This window comes from Aegilops tauschii, chromosome 5 (assembly GCF_002575655.3).
Source record: "Aegilops tauschii subsp. strangulata cultivar AL8/78 chromosome 5, Aet v6.0, whole genome shotgun sequence".
NCBI lineage: Eukaryota > Viridiplantae > Streptophyta > Magnoliopsida > Poales > Poaceae > Aegilops > Aegilops tauschii.
In genome coordinates, this window is record NC_053039.3 from 485,775,140 (window position 1) to 485,798,642 (window position 23,503).

Genomic DNA, 23,503 nt, shown 5'->3' on the forward strand with positions numbered 1-23,503 from the left:
GTCATAAAAAAATGGACGGCGGCGTCGGTGACGAAGGAGGCGGGCGAGGGTTTGCTGTTGGATGGGAAGAGGCCAATATGCCACCGACCAGCGGGCCAGGGGACGAGAAGGCGAGCGTGCGTCCGTCTTGTGTCCGCGCGGACGCAAATCCGGCTAAAAAATGGGCCGGAAATGGGTCGCCCACGGACGAAAAGCGGACCGCGTCCGTTTGAGTCGGCGCGTTGGGCCGACTTTTGTGTCCGCACCGACTCAAACGGACGCCCGCGGACGAAATGGGTTGTCCGGTTGAAGTTGCTCTGAGCATTCTTTTTCAAAATCAGCATCTCTCGATGAGGTCGAGTATAGGAACAAAGGGAAATTTGGTTGGGAACTGGGGATCGTCCGCTGGCGGCACAAGTTGACCTGCCTACCCGACAGAGGCGGGCAGACACGACAGATCGCCTCCGCAATGCGATGGGAGAAAAACAACATGGGACACAAGAGAACAGAACAGAAGAGGTGATCTCTTTCAGTTTCCAAGAGGATGAGGATGAGGCAGCACCGCGCCGCAGCAGGTAGCGCGGGTGGGATGTCAGGCATGGCGCCACGCCACGCCGCGCCGCGCCGCCCGCCTCCCTCCCTCCATTATGTCAAGCGTGAGCCCGTCCGTCGTTGGCCATGCTGCCTAGGCCTTCTCCCCGCAGCTCGCTCTCTCACGGAACCGGCTAGCTACAGAGCGGCGATGGAGGCGGACGGGCTGCTGAGGAAGATACGGGAGCTGGAGCAGGGGCAGGCCCAGCTCGTGCGGGAGATGGGCAGGCTCGCGCCGGGGCCCCGCGGCGCGCAGGCGCAGCCCGGGCCCAGCGGCCGCCCCGCGTTTCCGCCGCGGCATCCCTCCCCGTGGCGGCGCGCCCTCGCCGCGCTCCAGGACCCGTCGCCGCGGCAGCTCCGCGACAACCGCGCCAGGCTCTCCGACAGGCACTGCCACTGGATACTGCAGTCGCTGGGCCAGGCCGTGCACATCATCGCGCCCGACGGCAAGCTCCTCTACTGGTGAGCTTCCATCCGTATCTTGGCATGGCCCGATGCTCAGCAGGTGTTTGGTGAAATGCTGAACCAGTGTCATGCATAGGTTCAAGCATATGATTTGTAGGGCTTTTGGTTATTTAGTTGTGTAGTCTTGCCCAATATGCTGCGGGGATCTATTTGGAGGCTCAAAGGTTAGCTCTGAACTTAGTTTGGGCTGCACAAATCTCTTGTGCTGTTACAAGGATGTAATGACCTTTCCCTTGGGGCTGTATTGAAACAGTCCTGTGTGCATTAGCTTTCTTATGTGGTAGAGGAATCTATGGCTTTACTGGGTGGAAAGCGGTTGCTAAATTCACAACATGGATGTCCAGCCTCTAGCTTGTCCCGGTGATCACACTGGGATGTTTTATGGCATTGACCTGCTTAGCATCAACTCATCCTATGTAGGTATGGTAATAACTTAGGTTAGGTTTGTTCGAGATAGACCGCTAAAATCTCAACATGATGATTCTTGTAAAAGACACTGGATGTATCACAGCAATTCTTTGCATCATTGCATCGGTTAGTGAGCATTATTTTTTATTCTGGTATTGGTAAGCAAACTTGACCCACAAAAACTGTACAAACGTTGAAGCATCATGTCTGCTTTAAAGATCTACGTTATCTCAGATTGGCTGGAATAATTTGCCAACACTATGCCCATGCCACATATTTGGTGGACCTTAGTTATCATGGTGCATACCTATCATGCATTTTTTCGTGTGAATGGATATAATTTTTAGTCTCTGATTCACTTTGGTATATGATTCCAGTTTCGAAATTTCTTACAAGACTGTTTGAGAAGTTATGCTGTTTTTCTGGCAAGAAGAACGTGTAGTGAAAATGTTGCCATTCTGTTTGATCATATGAAGCGTCTTTTTACCAAACTCTTACCTTTGTACTGTAACCTAGGAACCGGTATGCCGAGCATATGTATGGCTATTCTGCATCAGAAGCAATTGGCCAGGATGCCATTGAGTTAATTGTTCATCCTACAGACTTTGATGCTGCAAACGTCGTTATCCAGAATATATTTATGGGCAAGTGTTTTAGAGGAAAGTTTCCTGTTAAAAACAAGTCAGGAGAGAGGTTCTTTATTGTTGTCCATAACACTCCTTTATATGATGACGATGGTAGCTTGATTGGCCTCATATGTGTCTCACTTGATGTACGGACACTGCAGGAGATATTTAGTCCTTCAACCACAGAGAAATCCTGTCAAAGTTCATCAAAGCCCCATTTTCATGTTAACAACTGGCCTAAAAGTGGTTCACAAAACAAAGGTTCTTTTGACTCCCAGCAACCTCTGCAATCTGCTAGCACCTCCAAGATAACAACTTTTGTAAGTCGCATTTCTGAGCAAACAGAAGAAGGAATTCGAATGTTTAGTTTTAATGGAAAGATTCTCTTTCTGATATTTACTGATAATTTATTTCCTAGTGTATTCTCTTTCTGATTTTTCAATAACAACACAGGCGACCAAGCTTACAAGTAGAGTCCGTTCTCGGATAAGGACGGGTCAGAATTGTGAGAGACGGTGTGCTAGTGGCTGTGAGGATCAGTATTCTGAACATGATGTCAGGGCGGACCTGACATCAAGTGAGGCAAGCACCCCGAATGGGGATGTACGGTATGGCGCTTTTGTTGCTGAAGAGAAATCCCCTGGGGAGTTGAGCAAAACAAATATCGATGATTCAGGAGAAGGAAAAGTAGGGTTTCACAAAATGTTTAGTTCAAAGGCCGAGGTATTGCTGGCCAAGAAGGGGATATCCTGGCCTCGGAAAGGGCGTGAAAATGATGGGGGTTCTGGGAAGAGTAACATACCCTCAACACATTTACATGATAAGCAAGCGAATGACCAGAGTCATCAGAGAGTTCCAGTTGTACAGCCTATTATAATTCCAGACTGCCAAGACACTAAATACGCCCACTCAAGCAAATATGAGTTCTCAGGTTCCTGGTGGACTTTTAACAATACCAGTAGTATCAGCAGCACAAGTACTATTGGCAGTCCTATCGAGAGAGTGGATTATGAAGCGGACTGCTTAGATTATGAGATTCTGTGGGAAGATCTAGTAATTGGAGAACAAGTAGGCCAAGGTAGTTATCCTCCCTTTGCAATTACTCCATCTTTCTGGACATGTCTTGTTCTGGTGAATCAGTCCTGTTCTGGGCGACCACTCGTTATTCTCCATTTTCCACGAAAAAACGTCCAAAATGAAGGAAGGTTACTTTAACGCGCATAAGACATGTGCATGCACTTATTTACTACTGAAATTTCATGTAAATTTTCAAATAGAATTAATAAGAAAATGCCTATTCTTGAACAGATGTATGCAAGGCGGGCGTCGCCCGCTTCTGTAAGAGAGACCACTCATTTTGTACTATTGTTGTGTTTGATTCATGCAGGTTCTTGTGGAACAGTGTATCATGCTTTGTGGTATGGTTCGGTATGTATGTTCTGTTGCGTGGTTATGAATTTAGCTTTACATCTTAATAATCAATTCTCAATATTTCCCCCCATTTTGTAGGATGTGGCAGTTAAATTGTTCTCCAAGCAGGAATATTCAGAAGAAATGATAAATACGTTCAGACAAGAGGTAGGCATTTATATACGACTGCAATTTCTGCTGACCCTCAATTGCTGATGAAATTGAGTATTATGTCAATGGAACTGCATTATATCTACTGTCTTATTGAATCAGATACTCCAGTGCAAAAACTAATTCCAGATTACGGTTGGACCCTGTGATGTTCACAGAACCCATAATTGCTATTTTTCTATTCTGTGTTGTTGTTCATGTGGGTAACTATGAAGAAAATGATGCAGTGTTAACAAAATTTCACTATGTTGATTTCTTTTGTAGGATATCAATTAGTAGTACATTGATAACTTTCTTAACCATGTTCTTGTGATTCCTTTTCCATAATTGTGGCCATGACCATACTTGTGTCCATCAAATGTGTAGGTATCACTGATGAAGAAACTCCGACATCCCAGTATAATACTTTTCATGGGTGCAGTTGCATCAGAGGAACGACTTTGTATTGTTACAGAATTCCTCCCACGGTAGGCTGTATGTCCCACATGTTTGTTTCTGTGGTTGTTAATTTTTTTTCCTTTACTTGGTGGAAGACAAGCATTATGCAGTCCATTTTTTCTACCATACTTATGATCTGGGCCCATAGAAACAACAGTAGAATTCATATCATTTACCAACGAGTTCTCAGCAGTCTATGCCCCGGTTTGAAATGTAAGTGGCTCTTGATGGTCACTGATCTGTAGCAAGCTGGGGTTGAAAGATGGGGTCTGTTTCGCAAAAAATGTAAGTTCTGTTGAGGAATTTCAGACAAGACGGTCCTTGTGGGGCTCGAAAGTGAAGCTAGTAGATGTAACTAATTAAGGATGAGAGTCAAGGATTTTGCTGGCCTTCCTTCACCCCAACATGGCTGTGTTATGACCGGCATATTAGGGGCTTAGCCTAGTTAGTTGTGGCCCAGTTTATCTTATCGTTATTAGGGGCTTAGCCCAATTATCTTATTAGGAGGATTATATAAACTCGTGTAAGGACCCGTTTTGGGGATTAAGCAAGAAGCAATCATATTTGCTCGGCTTCCTTAGGGAGCCGGGAGACCTAACCCTAGTCGCCGCCCCCTGCGCTCTCTCTCTCGCGCGCGCACGCAACGACGGCGCCCCAGCGCCGGCGACCACCCCTTCCTCCACGCCATCCCTCCTTCCACCCCTACAACCTGAGACCACGCCTGGTAGGGATCCGGTTCCTACCAGTCTGCCTCTCATATTTACTTTTGTTCCTTCTCTCGTTTGGGCTCAGAAGTGGAGGTGGTAGATGTAACCAATTAAGGATGAAACCAAGGATTTTGTTGACCTTCCCTCAACCCCACGTGGCTGCCTCTCATAGTTTCTTTTGTCCCTTCTCTCGTATATTTGGAGTGATTCTCTCCAGAAATCCACCATCCAAACTTTGATCATAAACCAGTGGGTTACACAACTTGAGTCAAAATGAGCATCTTGGCCTTATATTCCATCACCATAATTCTACTGCCCTTGAGTTGTGTTTATGTAATCCATGTGAAGTTTATGTTCGGACCCGTACTTTGCAGAGTCACTTTCTTGGAAGACATCTCAGATAAATATGAAAGAGAAATACTCCGTTTCAAATTAGCTAGTGTATAATGTTTTGTTAGGACAAACCTTTGACAAACAATTACTCTATTAGTAAAAACTTTATGCGACATAAAGTTGATGTCATCAGATGTACTTGTGGTTATGATTTTGTATCACAAAAATTATATATTAATAGTGTAATTGCTAGTCAAAGGCTTGTCCTAACGAAACCTAATACTCTGGGTAATTTGAAGCGCAGGGAGAATCATGTGGACACATACCACTTGTGTTATGTTGGTCTTTCCACATTAACTAATGTGCGCAAACAGAAAAGGAAGTGCAAGCGTGTCGCCCCAGGTTGGTTGTGTGCCTCTGTAAGCCTAACCCAGTTACTTGTAGTAAATGAAACTTTTCATGAATGACGCATTAGTTATCTTGGCAATCCAGTTAGACCTAAGCTTAACCATTACGGAGAGAGGGGGTTGTACAGTTTTAGTTTTCTTTCATTGCAGTAGCTTTGTCTTGTTTTGTTTATTTTTCAGCAGCTTATCCAGTTTGAGAAAAAAAGATAGAGCTAAACACATTGATCTTTTCCCATGGTGTTGTACTGATGCTGCAAGTTCACCTTTGTTAACCATACTTTTAAAATATTTCCAATGGTTAACAGGTGGCTCAGTGGCTGGCACAAATAGCTGTGTGATCAAGCACCCGGGCTTTATATCCACCTTCCTCTTACCGAAAAAGTTGGGGCTGCTAGTACCCCCAGTTCTTTTCATTTGACAATTGAACCACTTTCCAGTGATTGCTGACTTACCACTAGGTGGACTAGTCTCTATTTTCTCTGGGTCTTGAACCATTCTGGTTATTGCAATTGAGTTTGGGCATTCTTCTATAATAGTTTAGACTTTAGAATCTCTTGAGAGGTCAGTTTTTGTTACTTCCTCTGTATAACACAGTTCCATGTTGCAGAGGGAGTTTGTTTCAGTTGCTTCAAAAGGACACTGGCAAGTTGGATCCAAGACGTAAACTTAACATGGCCATAGACATTGTAAGTCTATTTTCTCTTGACAGCTGGTTCAGGAAGTCAAAGCCAAATACATTATGTGTAACTGTTAAGAAATGAACATATTGTAGCAGAAAAACTGGACAAGCATTCTTCACCTGCATATCTCAAGAGACAATTTTAATGTATTTTTTTAGCATCCATGTGGAAGCGAAGTTGAATTGAATGTAAATTAAGCCATATCTGTAGCTCCATTATAGAAGAAGGAAAGAAGAAAAGAGGTGATATCCTGTACCTGCCATCTCACATGGTATCTTGAGCTATGACACACATTATGTTACCATGATCATGAGAACCTATCACCAAGGTGGTGAGCAATGATGTGGGCATAGCTTAGCCCGATTAGGTAAGCGTGAGTCTAGTTGTGTGATGCGTGAGTCTGTGCCTTCCTGCATGTCCGCATTGATTCTGGTGATTGTATGAATGTTATTACCTAATCAATAAAGCTCACCCTTTAAAAAAAATAAGCCATATCTGTAGCTTCAGTGTATGGAAGAATGAAAGAAGGATGGAGGTGATATCCTGTACCTGCCATCTAACATGGTATCTTGAGCTATCACACACATTATGTTACTAAGTAAAGATTCTATCACCAAAAGTCAATCACGATTTATGTTATTAACCCATGGAGATAAAAACGTACCTGGTATTTTGTTTGCAAGTACATTTTTTGCCCGTATGGAATCTTTCATTGCCATGTGGATTCTTAAAAACATAATTATATTGTTGCAGGCAAGGGGCATGAATTATCTTCACAATTCCATCCCCACTATTGTGCACCGTGATTTAAAATCGTCAAACCTGTTGGTTGATAAGAATTGGACTGTAAAGGTAACTATGAAACTTAGTTCTCCATACTTCTATATTTTCTGTGCTCACTTGTTTCAATTAGGTTGCAGACTTTGGTCTTTCGCGCCTCAAACTTGAAACATTTCTGACGACAAAAGGTGGAAAAGGAACAGTAAGTACAAGCAAACTTGACTTTTGGCATCGATTCTCCAGCTAACTAGGGTGTCTTTAACTTTAACCTCCTACCAATTTTCTATATATACAAATATGCTATAAACATCTGATAGCTAGCTTCTATATCCAGCCGCAGTGGATGGCTCCAGAAGTGTTACGCAGTGAACCTTCAAATGAAAAGTAAGCTCAACATGAACACTCTTTAGCAACAGATGTTCTTGTTACCTACAGATAATCACTCATTTCTTCCTTTTTGGTAAAATATAGGTCTGATGTATACAGCTACGGAGTGGTCCTGTGGGAGCTTGTTACTCATAAGATACCATGGGATACTCTCAATCCAATGCAGGTGTGTTTTGGTATTTATTATGTATGTTTGGTTAGGTAATTAATATTCTGATTTTTCTATCAATATTTGGTGCTAACTGTGTGGTTTTGACTTCAGTGGTGCTGTTTCGCACAGTAGGTCGATAAAGAGTGCCAGCTTGATCTGTTTTAAAAATATACGTACTTAGATACAACCAGTGATAATAACAAATTTAATGTTTCGTCACTTCATTATTTCCTCCATTCTCTTTTCAGTATAGCGGCAAGATTAACACTGAGATGCTTTCGTCAGGGCTTGGTTTTCTGTTGAAGAATTGCATGAGAGGTTCTTAAAAGTTGTACTCTCCCAATGCCTAGGGTGTCATTTTCCCTTTTCACCCTTAGAAACAAGTCTTCAGATATCCCTTTTCTGGGTGTCCTAGAACCAACATTCCCTTGAAAAGTACGAGTAGCTTACTGGTGAATGGTGAATCTTTACGAAAAACTGGAATCATCACCGTTGCAGTTTAAGAAAAGAAAAAACACCTGCTTGCTTATATAAGCTTGTTAGAAGATGAGAAAATCTCTTAACGCTGTGATCCCTACGTGGCAGATTATCGCAGCTGTGGGTTTCATGGATCGTAGACTGGAGATTCCAAGCAACACGGACCCTCACTGGGCATCGATCATCGAGAGTTGCTGGGACAGGTACATTATTATTACTGTCTTGCGCACTGCTCCTACATAACTGGTTCCCGGTGCCGCTAAAGGGTTATCCTTCCTTTTCCGTGAGCAGTGACCCGCAGCGACGCCCTTCGTTCCAAGAGCTCCTGGAGAGGCTCCAGGACCTGCAGAAGCAGTACGTCGTGCAGGCTCGGACGCGGCGTGAAGCGGCTGGGAAAGGTGCTGGGAAGATGAGCCCTGAAGATTGCTAGCATCGTTTCCTGAGGGGGGTGCACTGAAGCTGCCATTTTCAGTATGGTTGGTTGGTTGGGCGCGAGCTGAGAAGGTTGAGGTATGTTTTCCGTGTCACTTCTGAGAGGAGCGATGGCCGGAGCAGGAATGTACTGTGTGTACGTACTTGTGTAGCACTCAAATAGTTAGCTGAAGCTTTTGGGTTGCAGTTTGTTTGTGTGTACGTACTTCCAGATGTAGTAACGCATATAGTTTGTCTTAACTCGTAATGGATTATGTACTCTGCGAATTGTCGTTTTTCTTGTGTAGGGAGCATTTTACTGAAATTCGACGTCGCATGAATCTGACACACATGGCCAGGAGGGATCAAAACAGCCTGAAGACGAGTCATGAGAGTATTTAGGGCTTCTTTGTTCTGCAGGACTAGAAAAACTGACGGTTTCTTCTAAAACATCTGAGCCGTTGGAAAATTCCTCATGAAGACACGGCGTGAAAAATGATCAAGATAGATTTGTTCAGTGAGAAAAAAATCGGCTTGTATGCGTTTCCTGTGCTATATATATATAAGCTCTTGCTTTACACACCCGGAAAAGGCAAAGCAGCGGGCGAATCTGAGGATGAGAGCCGGTAACAATGCGCGCCACTTTGGGCGGTTCCACTTTCCGGCATCCATCCATCCATCTTTCTGGGACGGGAGGGCGCGTCACCTCGGAATGTTTCGGAGCAGTATTCAAAAGCTCGATCCATCCATTCATCCATCATCTTTCTCGGCAACAATAAACAATGGTTTCTCTATCCAAAGGAGAAAGAAAGGCTGTTATCTTAAGGTGCAAGCCAGGGAGGGAGGGATCTATCTTTGGCGATGCCGCCCACCCCACCGGCCGGATTTGATTTCTTTCTGCCTCCAGGGAAAAGCTTCACGGATCCACGTGCTTCCCGCGATCCAGCACGAGTTACTATCCACACAGAAGATATTCTTTCGAGACGCCACCGGAAAGGCAGGAAATATATTGCGTTTGGAGGCCGGTCTCTCCTACTCCCTCCGTCCCATAACATAAGGGTGTGTTTGGTTTCTGGAATGGACTGGAATGTCACGGGTCGGACCCGTTTCTGGGCCTAGTTCTCGCGTTTGGTTCGTAGATGGAATGGTAACCAACTCGTTCCCGCAGACCGAATATTCGGCCCAGATGCAGAACCGAGTGGAACCTCCAAATCGAGCGGACGACATGGAACCGTCTCCCTCGTCTCGCTCCCGTCTCCCGCAAACCCCGTCGACCGTCACCTCCGCCGCCTCCCCTCGCCCGAGTATCATCTAGTCATATTTCACAGCTTCTTGTTTTATCCGGACAAAGATGGTGATTGATCGGTGTACAGTGTTTTCAGAGAGGGGGGAGGGCACGGGGCTAGAGCAGGGCCAAAACTGCGGAGAGATGCGGTGCGATCGGGTAGTAGCTCAGAATTAGGCAGCTTTGCAGAGAGGCCGGCCGCCCGCGACGGGGCGACGGTGCAGGTGTAGCGCACAGTGCAGGGACGGACTGTCTGACCTGACGAGATGAAGAGCCTGGAACCCATCAGCCGCTCGCTGTTGACCAGATCCTCTGCGTGGCTGTGGTCCGTGTGGCTGGATGGTCGATGGAGGCGCCACCGCCGGCCCGGGACAAGCAGACGAAAGCGACACTGCGACAGGATGGTACGCGTAGTACTAACGAACGTAGCCTAATATCGTCAGTTGCTGTCAGGCAGGTGGGGACTGTCACGTCTGCTGATTTTTCTCACGTCCTGCGAGTGTGATGCATCCATCCACTGAGCAAAAAAAATCAGATTAAAAGAAGATTTACGACGTGGCGAGAAATTTACCCGTTCGACAAGTGTAAGTTTTGCTCCTCCGCAAAAAAAAAAGTGTAAGTTTTGCTAGACTCTATAAATTTAGTCACTTGATTGGTTGCAAGAAAAGCCAACCCCTTTTTTAGTGCTCGAAGCAAAGTATAGTCGAGACTCGAGAAGAATTCAAGAATCAAGATGCGGAGGCATTTCCCTGGCATGAACCGGTCCTCCGTCTATAGGCCTGATGAGCCGAACAGGAGCTAGTCTGCAAATGCCAAAGGGCTATGAGACGGAGTGCTACGAGACAATGCACGGCAGGAAAAAAGGCTGCAAAGCTACCCGTCCTCCTTGGCTCCTTCCCTTCCCTTCCGGGACGTCCTGTGGTGCGACTGCACAGTGCGCAGAATGCCGCTACTGTTTCAATGTACAACACACATGCACGCACTGTGACTGATTGGATGGCTCGACTCGGCGCCGAATAAAGCGTCCGGCAGGGGAAAGCGGCTACTTATTCATCACTACTCCAGTGAGTCTACCCGGTTCGGTTCTAGGTTCCGGTTGCTTGCTTGCTGTGGTGCGTGCGCCCCTCGTGACCGGCTTTCGGTGTTTTTGACCTTGTAGGTTTCCACTTCCATCCATCCATCCATCCATCCATCCAACGATATCCCGTGGGCAGGGCGATGTCCGATCCTTGATCCCCAACGAATAGAGAGTAATCCTTACCCCGCAAAAAAAAAGAATAAAGTTCCCTCAAAAAAAAAAGAGAGTAATCCTTTTTGCAGACCGACATGTTGTCTTCGTCGCAATTTTACCGCTGGTTTCTGATACAAAACACACTTGGGAGCTATGCCGAGTAGAGGGCCCGAGTAGAGATGGTTGCATGGTACTCCCTTCGTCCCAAAATATAAGAGCGTTTTTGACACTACACTAGTGTAAAAAATGCTCTTATATTTTGGGACGGAGGGAGTAATTCGGAGCTGGTGGAAACCGGGACAGATTACCGCGTTCTTGACTCCGCTCCGCGCCCACGGACACGAGCGCCTCCCCTCCACGGAAACCTCCAGCACACGCATCTCAGAGCATGCACACTAGACTTCCCCGTAGGCTTAGAGTAGGTACCTTCGCTGAGAAACGCCTGCTCTTTTCTTCTTCCAGAGATTGGGAAAAACGGTCGCATCGCGTCCTCTGTCGTGTGGGGCCAAGGTGGCGTAGGAACAGAACAGGCCCGCCTGCACTGTACTCGTCAAACTGAAATCACCGGACGTACGTACAGTGATATTTCCGGTCTCAGACCAGACCACCGGCACGGCTACGAGGCGAGGGCGAAAACGGTGGTCGCGTAAAACCTTTGGGTCCTCGCACTCGCGAGACGAGACGGGACGGGACGGCGAGCGGTCGATCACGTGACCCAGCGCAGCACAGCGCCGAGCGGAGCTGGTTCGGCACTCCCGCAGTCGTACTTGGGTCGTTGTGTCGCGTGCGCGTGTGGACAAGCGCGGCACCGAGAGACAAGAGAAGAGGAGAGAATCAATTCTTCCCCGAAGCGGCAGATCGGATGCGTGCTTTTCTCCATCCATCCATCGGGGCAGAGAGAACGGAACGGAGGCAGGCAGGGCCTCCATGGCTCCATCCATGGCTCTGCTCGCTCCTGCCTTGAACAAAAAAAAAAGAGTTGTAACCTTACGATCAATTTGGAGGTGAATGCAAGTGTAATTTCTTCGTTTAATGTATAAACATTTTTTCGGGGGAAATCCGTATAAACTAGGGTACGTCTTTATTGTCACCTCGGATCCAGTCGAGTAGTTGGATGCTTTCACAGGAAAGGGTGCCCACACCGGCAGTAGATCGCGGGACGTCCTCTCCTCTCACGCCCACACACGCACAAGTACTATTACTACAAAGACGCATGACGCCGCTCCCTGGCACCCGCCTCGGACCAGGAGCAGGAGCAGGAGCTCCATGAACAAACGGGGGATCCGCCCGCCAATGCTTCTCTCAACACCCAACACCCAACACACAGCACTGCATACTTTTCTTCTTCGGTACTCTACTTAAATACAAGTGTAAATAAAACAAGGGAGCTGCCCAATTCCACGCCACGGTGACTTGTTCAAGCTCCAAACCGCTGACCACTTATCGCAGTACTAGTTGAGTGCCCGTGCGTTGCTACGGAACAATAAATTTATGTTGCTCATCATTATTGCTAGCCGCTGACTCTGTTTCAACCTTGTCAGTTGTCTCGCCACCATCGTTATAAATCCCTTGTCCCTCATCATCGTCAACCAACGGAGGAGGGGTTTTCTGTCGCCCTAGCAACCCCTTCACTAAAAGCGTTCATCGCATAAAATGTTGCCTTATACTTTCTTGTCCTATACAATGTACCACTAAAACAAAATACATGTGCCTCATACTTGAATTTCAGCTGAACATGAACGAGTCAATATAAATTTATATCCTCATGCTCTTGATCAAAACTCATACAAGTTGAAGGATATTGGACCCCAAATAAATGCTCGAAGTTATCGAGGAAGTATAAATTTAGGCAGAGATAATTATATACACGTGCAACGCTATGAAACATCACAAAAATATAACAAAAAAATCTAATAGAGCATCTTACCTACATTCTTCCTCTTCAATCATGCATCACATTTCCTTCTTTCTTTCTCTATGTTTGCTCGGGGTTTTTTATTTGAGGGTTCCTCTATGTTTGCTCATGGTCAGCTCCGCAATATCTGCGCCGGTGGATTTCAGGCTAATCTATATAAGCGGCATTTTCTCAGTCGTTGTCTATGGCCTTTCTCATTAGTTGTGATCTGGATCTACAAGGTAACAACTTTTCATGTGTACCAATGATCATTAAACAAAAAAATGGGGAATCCATCCTTGTTTTGAAGTTATAACAATGTTTTCGATGCCTAAACCTGAGCTTGGCTACCCAAATGATAGTCGCTCGTTAGATGGGCAAATAGAATTACAGTGATTCAGTTGGCTATTTTTATTAATGCTTGGATCTGATTTCAGTGTACTAAATGCTATGTGCACTAATAAGAATTAATATGAATGACCCCCCTAAAACAATTTTAAATGAGCACGTCAATGTTATACCTAATGAAACAGACTTCATATACAGATTCACTCTCCTACATAACAAGTTGCAACTGATCGGTGTTCAACCTCCATTACCATGTCCAAGGCATCCGATCCAAACCAACCTGAGCTTTGCCTTCACCTGCTTCGCATGCTCATCTTCATGCTTAGGTTGTGTTGCCCCTTTTCTTATATGCCACAAGAATTGAAAAGGATTAAACAACATGAATTGTTTGGTTCAACAACCAATTAGATCAAACCTAATGACAATTCCTGAATCTCACAAGTTGTTTGCTATGGTATCCACAATGCAGTCATGATCACAATAGATCCCTGCAAATCTTTATTAAATTAATCCCTCAAACCCACATGGAAATTTATCCTCAAAAAGCAGATCACGTAAGCTAGCACCACATTGCAATGCAATCTTTTGTACGTGCCTTAGTTGGGTCACAAACCATCTGGCCAGGCTCCTGATCCATCTTTGCCCTTATACTCTCCTCTCACTCCAATGTTTAACACTACACTCCAGCCTGCATAGTCAAAATAGATGTGTTCCCTTGAATAAAGAATGTTAACGGTACCGGCCATGTATACAGTATGTAAGCGCACAATAAAGATGGTAGCATGTTCTATCAGACATGTGTATGTAACACGAAAATGACCTACAAAGTTGGCGACAAAGCCCTAAAATTTCTCAATTTCAGTAGATCCCAAAGCTTGACACATCAACAGTGGCATTTTAGGGGGATGGTAAAAATATCATAATAATGAAGGCATCCAACATTGCGCACACTGTTTTTATGGGGCACATGCATAATGGCAGGAAGTTACTATTTTCAGAGAAGGATATAGCAGTATTGGGTCCAACATGCCTCTCAAACTTTGAAATATCTAACTACAGGCAAAAAAGAAGTTCCATTCGGAAATATATATCAAGCGCAGACATGTGTGACCATCTGAAACGTATTCCTGACAATTGCAGTACGAACTTGAGTCTTCACATACAAAATTTTCATAAACTTCAGTAGTTCATGTTCCAAGGATGAGAACATTTAGTGGAAAGACGCATATGTATATCCTGAAGCCTCTGCCAATCTGATAAAAAATTAGCACTGCATACACATGTATGCAAGTGCACACATGGGAACTGCTGAATGTAGCCTATGCGAGTGGACCTGTGAGAAGGCAGGAACATGTTAAAATATCATAGAAGCAGCAAGGGCCATCCCTGGCAGCGGCCACAAAATACTTCTGAATCACATGCACAGTAATAGCTTTGACCTGAGATTTTAAAATAAAAGAAATTCAGTTTAGAAACATGATTTGGTCAAAATGAGGAATATTTTACGAAAAATTGATCCCAAAAGGACAGTAACTCTAGAAAGAAAACATTACTGACAATGGTGCAAATAGGGGCATATGAAAGAAACATTATCCAACATAGAAGTATGGAAGTGTACTCCATGTCTGGTAAAAGAAGTTGCTATGTTATCCATACCATTCCTACTGTCAAGTGTCAAGATAGAGCGAAAACATATTTCTTGAGATATTAGCTTCTATTCTATATTAAGTGAATGGTAAACTTGGTTGCTCCAGAACTTAAATGACCAAATTTAAATTTTGTTCTTGAAGCTTCACAAGTTTCCCAAATTCTAACCATCAACTCAACTCATTGATGAATACACAGAAGCGTGCCATTGAGAAATTACCTTTAGGGTCTCTAATGAAGAAGATGAAGTGCTTGCATAAACTGAAAAACTCTACTCCTCAAAGTGTTGGATATTTCATTCTACAACATTTCGTATCTGACCATCATTGGATTGCATAGCTAGCAGCAGGACCTCAGTGATAACCATTAGCTGAAACAACCTGTAGTGTGAAGATGACCCAGTAGAGCATGTAGGATATTATTATCTCAAGGAAAAAATGAAAAACAAATTGGCTGGATCCTCTTTTTTAAAAAAAATTGCGGCCCTATGTCTCATAGAAAGAGTAAAGACAGTCTATTTTGAAGCCACTTTGCCTAATGGAATACGAACCAGTAATTTAAACAAGTGAGAATTAACTTCTCCTGTCCTAGATAAGAATAACAAAATAAAGGCTCTTTTACAATCTATATTCTCCCCATCTGTAAAACAATTAGTGTCAGTACATCTATCACTACAATTTACGACACCATTGACGTGCAGATCTAGCAAGGACGACACCACCTGAGCTGTCACCATGGTTAACTCAATAAAGGGCAAGCAGTGTGCTCTTGCTCTGCGGCTCTCGCCGCAAGCGTCCATGTCCACAGCTATGGGCGCTCACATGGCTGCCGGTGTTCGAATCCATCGCTAGGGCTACACTTTCATGGGCAAACTGATTTAGGCATGATCTTGTTTTAAACTACATCATTTAATAAGAAAAAGAAGCACAATCCATGACAGCACAAATCTGCAAAATAGCAGAAATATTCCTGCAGAATCGACAATAGCACATTCTGTAAAACTATTGTACACAGTAGCAAAAAAATTGTGCACAATAACTCAACATTACGGTACACTCTCCACAAATAGCATTAAATATCTCACATTCTCTTGAAAGATAAAGAACACAAAGGAGTTGGGATGGAGATAGATGCCACACTCGATACCTTTTATAGCTGCCAATGCATGGAGCAGCACGTTGCGGAGGAGATCAGGGGGGAGCTGGCTGTAGGGAGGAGAAAATGATATCCAGGCGGTGCTTGAACATAGAACGAGATGGCTGCGGAGGGTCGAGCTCGGGGTGGGGCCTGAAGATGAGGAGGTCGACAACAGAGTCCGGCGCTTGAACAGTGTGGCCGTTCTCCATGGCCACCCGCCTCCCGTGCTTCCTGCCGGCAAACACAGCAGTGCGGCCTCCAGCTCCAGCCTTCACGCCCGCTTCCTCTGCTGCTGTACAGGGGCGGGGCCGCCCGCAATAGAGACGAGGGTGGAGGTGAGACGACGGCTTGCCTGTTTGGCGACTAAGGCGCGAAGTGAGATGGGCCGATTGCGGCGGCAGCGCGTCCGGGACGGAGGAGGTGAGACGGCGGCGCCAGGTGAGATGGCTCAGCAGCGGCGGCAGCGCGTCCTGGATGGCCGCAACAAGGCGAGGAAGTGAGACGACGTCTTTTTTGAAAGTTAGTGAGACGGCGTCTTGCCTCCTTCTGAGATGGCTCGGCCGTGGCGCTGCAGTTTGAGGGACGGCTCCTCGCGACGGATCAGGATCTAGACCGGCGAAATGGCGTGCACAGGATGGTGGGCGCGCGGCGGCAATTTTTTCAAGGAGAGAGATGCGATCGGGATGGAGGGGTTCCGAGAGACGGGGGCATGGGTGAGTTCGTGGATCACGGTTGTTTTCTCTTTCGGTTTCTGTTTCTCAGCTTTGGTGGGTCGTGCTCGTGCGGGACGCCACGAAGCAAAAAAAGAAAAAAAAATCGTACGGAATGTGCAAGGTAGCTATCGATAGGAGGGGGTTAAAGCAAGGTCAAACCATCACGACGTTCGATTCTTCTTTAATAGTAGAGACTAGTAGTAAGCAACGGTAGGAGTGAAAAAATTGTGCCGACGATCCCCGTGCTCTGCTTTATGGTGGTAGTACCAGTAGCAGCACCGTGTCAACAACAGTAGTAGTAGCAGCTGTCTACTCTGCTCTGCGCTGCCCCGCTGTGTTGCCGGCGACGGTCATCTGGCACTTGGTCACCTGCACCTGCACCTACGGCCACATTCAATTTGGTTGGAACGCCACGCCCATGCCCATGCCGGCTCGGCTCGCACAACAACCAATGTACGTACCCCCAGAAGTATGTGCACGAATCAATGAATGAATACCGTACTCTAGTACTAGCACTACCTTGGGCGCCCACAGCAATTCACCCCATCCCGGGATTGTACGTAGTAGTAGCAGTAGTATATCCCGCATTCTACGGCGGCACGTACTCAGCAGAGTAGAACGCATCAGATCATTCACACCGACTCACCGAGAAATCAGCGTGGTGCGTGGCCAATTATGTGGATCCGGGCCATAAATCTGGAAACTAAAGCAGGTTTGGTAGTACTGCCTGGTCCTGTTCAAGCACGTAACCATCAACTTTTTTTTTGAGGATATATAACCATCAACTTGACACATGAAGTGTTTATCTCTCCTCCCCCAGGGAGCATGCCGGGGTGTGGGGCCACTCTGTCAGACGCTCTCTCTCTCTCTCGGTCCCGATAAATATGTTACAAAGACGAGACCGGATTCTTAATGAATGCTTAATGGAGTAACAAGCACTCCATAACCTGACAACCAAGATCGCACCCAAACGCATCTTCGAAAGGGACATCACCCTCTGCCGCAAGTGTAAAAAAAAACCCAGGGCATCTCCGCTCATGGACTGCAGCCGCAAGCGAGAGAGGGAGAGAGACAGATCTTTTTCTGAGATGAGAGAGAAAGATATATATATTTTTGACAGGAGAGAGAGAGATTAGGTGGGAAGGGAAGGAAGCAGCATCACGAGGAGAGAGAGAGAGAGAATAAAAGAGAAAGACCAACGGAGAGAGATGTCAACAAATCTGCTGTCCTTTGCACTAGTTTAGAGAGCAGAAGAAGGTGGTTCCATTCCATCCCGAGAGAGAGAGAGATCGGGCCCGCATGGCAGCGCGCACATGACCCGACCGAACCCAACAAAGCCCGTCCGATTCCGATCCATCCATCCAAAAGGAAATATATCAGGCCTTCCGGGGAAGAGAAGAGGAGAGGAGAGGCGAGGGGAGCAGAGCGCAGCCATTCGGTCCGGGGGTTCGCCCAAGACAAGAACCAGTTCCGACCCTTCTCCCCCTCCCCCAGTCCTCCTCCCTCCCTGGCCCATCGAATCCGGCCCCCCGCCCCGCCCAGATACGCCGCGGTTCCTCGCGTCTCCGCCGTGAAATCCGCCGGAGAATTCCTTCATTGCTCGCCGCTTCTTCTTCCACCTGCTCCTGCGTTCTTGCGTCGTGGGAGGAGAGCCCGCCGTGCTCCCCGCTTCTCCGGCCCATGCTCGTACTTCGGCGGGTCGCCGGTTCCTGTCTGCCGCGGTTCGGTGCCAAGAAGAATCTCTGAGGCCGAGGTAAAATCTCGAGTTAAAATTTCGGCTCGGTTGTTTGTTGCAGGAAAGATGCCATCTTTGCCGTCCATTTATGTTTTTCTCCGTTGCCTGTTTTGGTAAAATCTTGTGGAGAAAGCTCCCTCTTCTCGCAATTGAGTCGCCGTTCGGTTTGCTTCTTGTCTCACAGAAATTTTCGGTCGGGTACGCCGGCGGCGAGCGGTTGAGTGATGATTACATCTGTCCAGTAATGATAGTCTTTTTCTTCTTAATCCGCGTTTGCCGCTTCTCATGAATTGTACAGTACTTCTCTTGAATGAATCGGTTCTTGGTAGTACTAGGATTTGGTAGAATCGACATGGCTGGGACTGTGGAGGGTTGACTTGCCTCGTCTCCTTTATTCTTTCTCCCCTTCCCTACAAGTTGACGTCCAAACAGCCGGGGGATAATAATATCTCCTTTATTTCCCTTGTTTGTTGGGATAATATCTCTACTTAAAATCTGCCAATTATCCCCAAATTATCACCACTTGCTAACGAATAAATCTGTATGATCAGTTGGCCTGAGCTTTTCGTCATCCTCTGCGACCACCATCATTGCTCACTTTATACCAGGAAAAAAGGGCCGGCCGCTCATCAGTCATCGCCTTTTCTTCTGCTCTTTGTTTGTCAAAGCGATGAATAATGCGTGTTTGTCTTTTCGCATAACTGACGCTGGTTCTGGACAAAGGCGTTATCATTTCTTTCTTCTGCTGCTGCTTTATGTGTGTAATGTAATGTAATTCACCTTTGATTGAATGTCCTGTTGAGCAGGTTGGAGCAGCAATGGGGGCAAAGGTGGAGGTTGAGGGCTACAATCCTGGGCATTGCGCCATGGGCGACCTCCACGCAAGCTGGAGGTTCCCATACGAGGAGGAGACGTCGAATGGCTTCGTGACGGCGGAGGCGTTCGGTTATTCGGAATGTGATAAAGAGATGTTCAGGCGCACAATGCTGGCGCATGAAGCTGTGTTTAGACAGCAGGTACATACATTTCCTCGATTACGTAAACTTCGATGCAGCAACACTTAGATGATTTCAGTTCCCCCCTTGATGTCTTGTGTATTTCTTGGCTTGACAACAACCCTCTTGCTATCTCCAGGTGTACGAATTGCATCGGGTTTACAGAGTACAGAGAGACCTGATGAAGCAGCATCAGAGCAGAGAAATGCGTGCATGCTCAACACTGGAAGATGCATCGCAGAGAGATTCGCCATCACAAATTCCACTGCATGGTGCAAACATGATCGGTACTGCTGCTGTGAACAATGAGAAAAGCCAGTCGTCCAAGTTCCCCAGGGAGGGCAGTGTCCAGTCCTCGCCAAATGGATTTCCCTCAAGTGATGCTGCTTTACCCACTAAACAAGGCAGGTTTGACCTTGAGCTCCGAGCTGATCATTATTTTGAAGATGACCATGCATCGGACAGCAAGCCTATAGATTTCCTTGGTGTATCATCGGATACAAAACGTCCGAATGATGCTGGTGCCGCATTAGCTAGGGCGGAAGGCTTGGGGAGGTTTGGCCATAATAGTGCAACCTCCTTTCCGCCGAGTACAGGTAATCTTGTAGGCCACAATCACAATGTTGCTGACCTGAATAAGCCAATTCTGGGCCCATATATGGCCAGAACAAATGGGGCAGTATCGGGAGGTCCTTCGTATACTCTGGAGAACTCTTGGCAGCAGTCTCCATGGAGATCAAGCACAACTAACTCCAGTTTCAATAAAGAATATTCCAAGGACAAGCGTATTAATGAAGCCACAAGCTCTAATTTCTTTGATGCAAGTTCCAGGATAAAACAAGAGGAGAAACCACTGATCGATAAAGGTAACAGTAAGTTCCATTCAGCATCATCTCTTTTAGTATTTTTTTTCTGGTTATGCTAGTTCTTTCTACATTTGCATTGTGAATATCTTAGCATATTTACCATATTAGTGGACCACAAATCAACTCAACACTATGGGTACGGGTTCACTGAAAATTTGAAAGAAATGGGGCTGCCACGTAACACAACATGTAGGCCTGTAGGGTGAAGTGAATTTACAATATTCATCCTAACTATAGTTGATAATATATTTGAACTAGCCCAGTAGTGCGTGCTAATTTTACTATTATAAGGCGTGACATACTATTATAATCTGGGTTTATATTAGGTTAGTTTTGTAACTATTGTACATAATCAATCTGTTGGTCTGTAATAATCTAAAGTAAAATACTGATGGGTGTGTTATGTGTTTAAGTGCAGTTTATGTCTTTTTTGGGTGGTGGGTGTACCATACTGTTTATTATTGTGCTGCATTCTATTTTATTGCTAGGCACTTACAGTTGACTTGATCCATTGTAATAATCATTCTATTTTGTTCCAATTCTTCAGGGAAACGTGCCAGCAGCACAGGTTTTCTTGCACCCAGATGCAATGGCATGGATCCACAAAAAATGTTCAGTGCTGCTGACAGGGGATCAGCAAGCAGTAACAAGTTTATTTACCAATGTCCGAATAGTTCATCCGGATGGTTTTCAGGAAGTCCTTTGGAAGCCTATGCTATCAATAATCTTCCTGGACATGACCATCTACGCTATCCAAGTAGTACACTTGTTGCTCCAATCACTTCTCTGCACATAGACCAACCTTCTGCTGCCTCTGGTGTCGGTTCTTGCATAGTAGACCCAAGGAGCTATAACATCAGTGCTGATGTCCAGTCATTTCCAAGTTTCAATGGATCTTCAACTGTCAATTCATATGCATGCTTCACTGCTGCGAACCAAAGCATTGGAACCTCATCATGTAATCTGAAAAAAGTCAATAACTCAGATGGCAGCTATTCTGGCGTTCCACTTGATTCATTGTCTGCATCACAACCACGGCATCAGACAAGAATTCCAAGTGACTTGGAGCAAAACAACAAGCTGATGTTTGGACACCCAACACGGCACTGTCATGAAGATCCTGATTTTGCAAATGGCAAGGGCAGAAAGAACTTTAATTTGAATGAAGCATTGTCTGATGGTCAAGAAGATATTGTTGTAGAGCAAGAAGGGGTGTGTGTAGGTGGTTTACAGCATATCAAAGTTGAGGGATCAGTATCTGGGATTTCTTGGCTCAGTAAGAAAGCTTCATGTGCTGATTCCTCAGGTTTGGAGGAGCCAAGGAAGGTGTCTGAACATTCTTATGGGACCGCAGCGCTGATTAACATTAATGAAGATATAACGGGAGCGGCTGTGGCTCTATGCAATTTGCCAGATTCTGCTTCGACGTCTGTAGGTTGTGGAAGTAAGAAGGATAGGCCTTGTGACAAGATCGCCGCTAGAACGCAAGACAGCACTGCATGTTTACCTCTTTCTTGCCAGAAACCCATGCCTAGAGATGGGCAAGCTGCTGAAGGTGTCACCAATAAGAGTGGTGCTGCCGTCTGGAGTTTTATTGATCTGAATGAAGATGCACCAAATGAAGATAACTCAGAGTCATCTGTAGTGTCAAGTGATTGCCATGTGACCTCCTTACAGAACAAGCATGCAAAGCCTAAGTTTCTGATTGATTTGGAAGTGCCAGCTTGCGAAGATGATGATGCTGCTACAGCTGCAGCAGAGAGCATTCTTGCGTTGTCGATGGATGTGCCAGCCAGTGCAGAGACACCTGATGATATGTTGCAGTGGTTTGCAGAGCTCGCCATATCAAGCACCGACGACCATGCCGGGCAAGGGGAGGTCCAAGGCTGTGCCAATAATTCCAGTGATGATGATCCAGATTCATTCGAATCGCTGACACTGAAGCTTGAAGACATCAAGACTGATGAGTTGTGCAGCAGGCCAGCGGCGCCCGCAATAACAACAAGTGATGAGCAGACCGTCTCACCGGTGAACCTCCTGATGAAGCCGAAGAGAGGCCAGCAAAGGAAGCGCCGGCAGAAGCGTGACTTCCAGAAAGACATCCTGCCTAGCATCTCGTCGCTGTGCCGGCCTGAGATCATCGAAGACATTCAGCTGCTGGAGGGGCTGGTTCAGACGACTGGCGGATCCTGGGAGTCGAGCTTAACTAGGCGAAAGCGTACGAGGGGTAACAAGAAGCCCAAGAAAAGGGTGCTGGACGCCGTAGAAGAAGAGGTCCAGGTCAGAGTAGAAGCAGAAGAGGTCCAGGTGAGCCCGCCCGCGAAACCTGACGACGCGGACATAGAAGGTGAAAGCAACATTGGCATGATCGGGTGGGGAAGAACGACGAGGCGGTGTCGCAGGACGAGATGCCCGTCGGGTATCACCGTCGCCGCCGCATCCTGAACAAGCGTTGGTGGCGCGATTGTGGTGAGTCGGTGATCATCCTGAAATGTGTTGTAGTTGGACTGGTGTAAAGGTGTACATACTTGGGTGGTCAATTTGGACGGCCTCCCGTGCTCTTTTTGGGTAGAAACTTGGCCGTACAATTTATCGATACATTCTTAACCGAAGTAGTTGATTATGAGACATTGGTGCGTAAACTTGTTCATCTTTGAAGGGGCATAGATGAGGATTCTGGTTTGTCTTTTTTTCTTCAGCAAGTTATATGCTAGGAGATGTGTTTTTTTTAACCTGAAATGTGATTAGGGTTAGCTCGCTCATGTGTTGTGGGCAGCGAGATTGAATTGTCGCCGTGGCGCTGATGAGTTTGATCTATCCGGAGGCTGGAGCTGCACCTGGCGGCACGATAATGTGGTTGCCTGCATTGAGTACACGGCCGATATCAGTATTTTCATGACTCGTGCTGCCTGAAGTAAAGTCCTGGATGCTTGTTTTTATGGGCGCATCTGGACCTGGTTGCTGTGGAAACACTTCCTATTTATTTATTTTTGCGCTTTTAAACACGACTATGTGGTCACGCTAGCATCTGCTAACTCAATATAAGTAAATTACAGCGGCAGATGATGTTGCCGCTATTTATTTAGCATTCATTTGTGCGATGAGATATTGCCACTTTAGTTTGAGTATAAAAAAAAGGAGAGTATCTTTTGTGCTCGGTTCTCTCTCTGCCCCATGTCCCAACCCAAGCACGAGGACAAACCCCAATCCCATGGTGGTGTGCGCAGATCC

General features: G+C 46.1%; 2 protein-coding genes across 11 annotated transcripts; both read left to right on the forward strand.

Annotated features, from left to right (window-relative positions):
- Positions 1-421: 421 nt before the first annotated feature.
- On the forward strand, positions 422-9,003 carry LOC109772735 (uncharacterized). 10 transcript variants are annotated; one of them, XR_012183169.1, is made up of 15 exons: positions 488-1,032; positions 1,960-2,389; positions 2,523-3,147; positions 3,457-3,497; positions 3,579-3,647; positions 4,017-4,117; positions 5,433-5,530; positions 5,841-5,993; positions 6,143-6,221; positions 6,969-7,067; positions 7,136-7,197; positions 7,330-7,379; positions 7,467-7,548; positions 8,119-8,213; positions 8,302-8,709. XR_012183169.1 is itself a non-coding variant. In XM_020331433.4 (13 exons), the coding sequence occupies exons 1-13, from the start codon at positions 524-526 to the stop codon at positions 8,438-8,440; spliced, it is 2,388 nt and encodes a 795-aa protein (XP_020187022.1). In that variant the 5' UTR covers positions 422-523; the 3' UTR covers positions 8,441-8,709. The 10 variants fall into 10 exon arrangements, 1 of the variants encoding a protein (XP_020187022.1); XR_012183170.1 differs by lacking the exon at positions 5,841-5,993 and having other exon boundaries at positions 7,129-7,197; XR_012183171.1 differs by lacking the exon at positions 5,841-5,993.
- Positions 9,004-17,894: 8,891 nt separating this feature from the next.
- Positions 17,895-22,954, forward strand: LOC109772736 (uncharacterized). Its single transcript, XM_020331436.4, has 4 exons — positions 17,895-18,429; positions 19,218-19,427; positions 19,546-20,272; positions 20,820-22,954. Exons 2-4 carry the CDS (start codon positions 19,230-19,232, stop codon positions 22,715-22,717), a joined length of 2,823 nt encoding a protein of 940 aa, XP_020187025.1. The 5' UTR covers positions 17,895-18,429; positions 19,218-19,229; the 3' UTR covers positions 22,718-22,954.
- Positions 22,955-23,503: the final 549 nt, after the last annotated feature.

Coding starts and splice junctions, on each gene's coding strand:
- LOC109772735 (XM_020331433.4), top strand. CDS start 524: ATGAGGATGAGGCAGCACCGCGCCGCAGCAGGTAGCGCGGGTGGGATG. Junction 3,498..3,578: donor ATGCTTTGTGGTATGGTTCG/GTATGTATGTTC, acceptor CCCATTTTGTAG/GATGTGGCAGTTAAATTGTT. Junction 7,068..7,128: donor ATAAGAATTGGACTGTAAAG/GTAACTATGAAA, acceptor TGTTTCAATTAG/GTTGCAGACTTTGGTCTTTC.
- LOC109772736 (XM_020331436.4), top strand. CDS start 19,230: ATGGGGGCAAAGGTGGAGGTTGAGGGCTACAATCCTGGGCATTGCGCC. Junction 19,428..19,545: donor AAGCTGTGTTTAGACAGCAG/GTACATACATTT, acceptor TGCTATCTCCAG/GTGTACGAATTGCATCGGGT. Junction 20,273..20,819: donor GAAACCACTGATCGATAAAG/GTAACAGTAAGT, acceptor CCAATTCTTCAG/GGAAACGTGCCAGCAGCACA.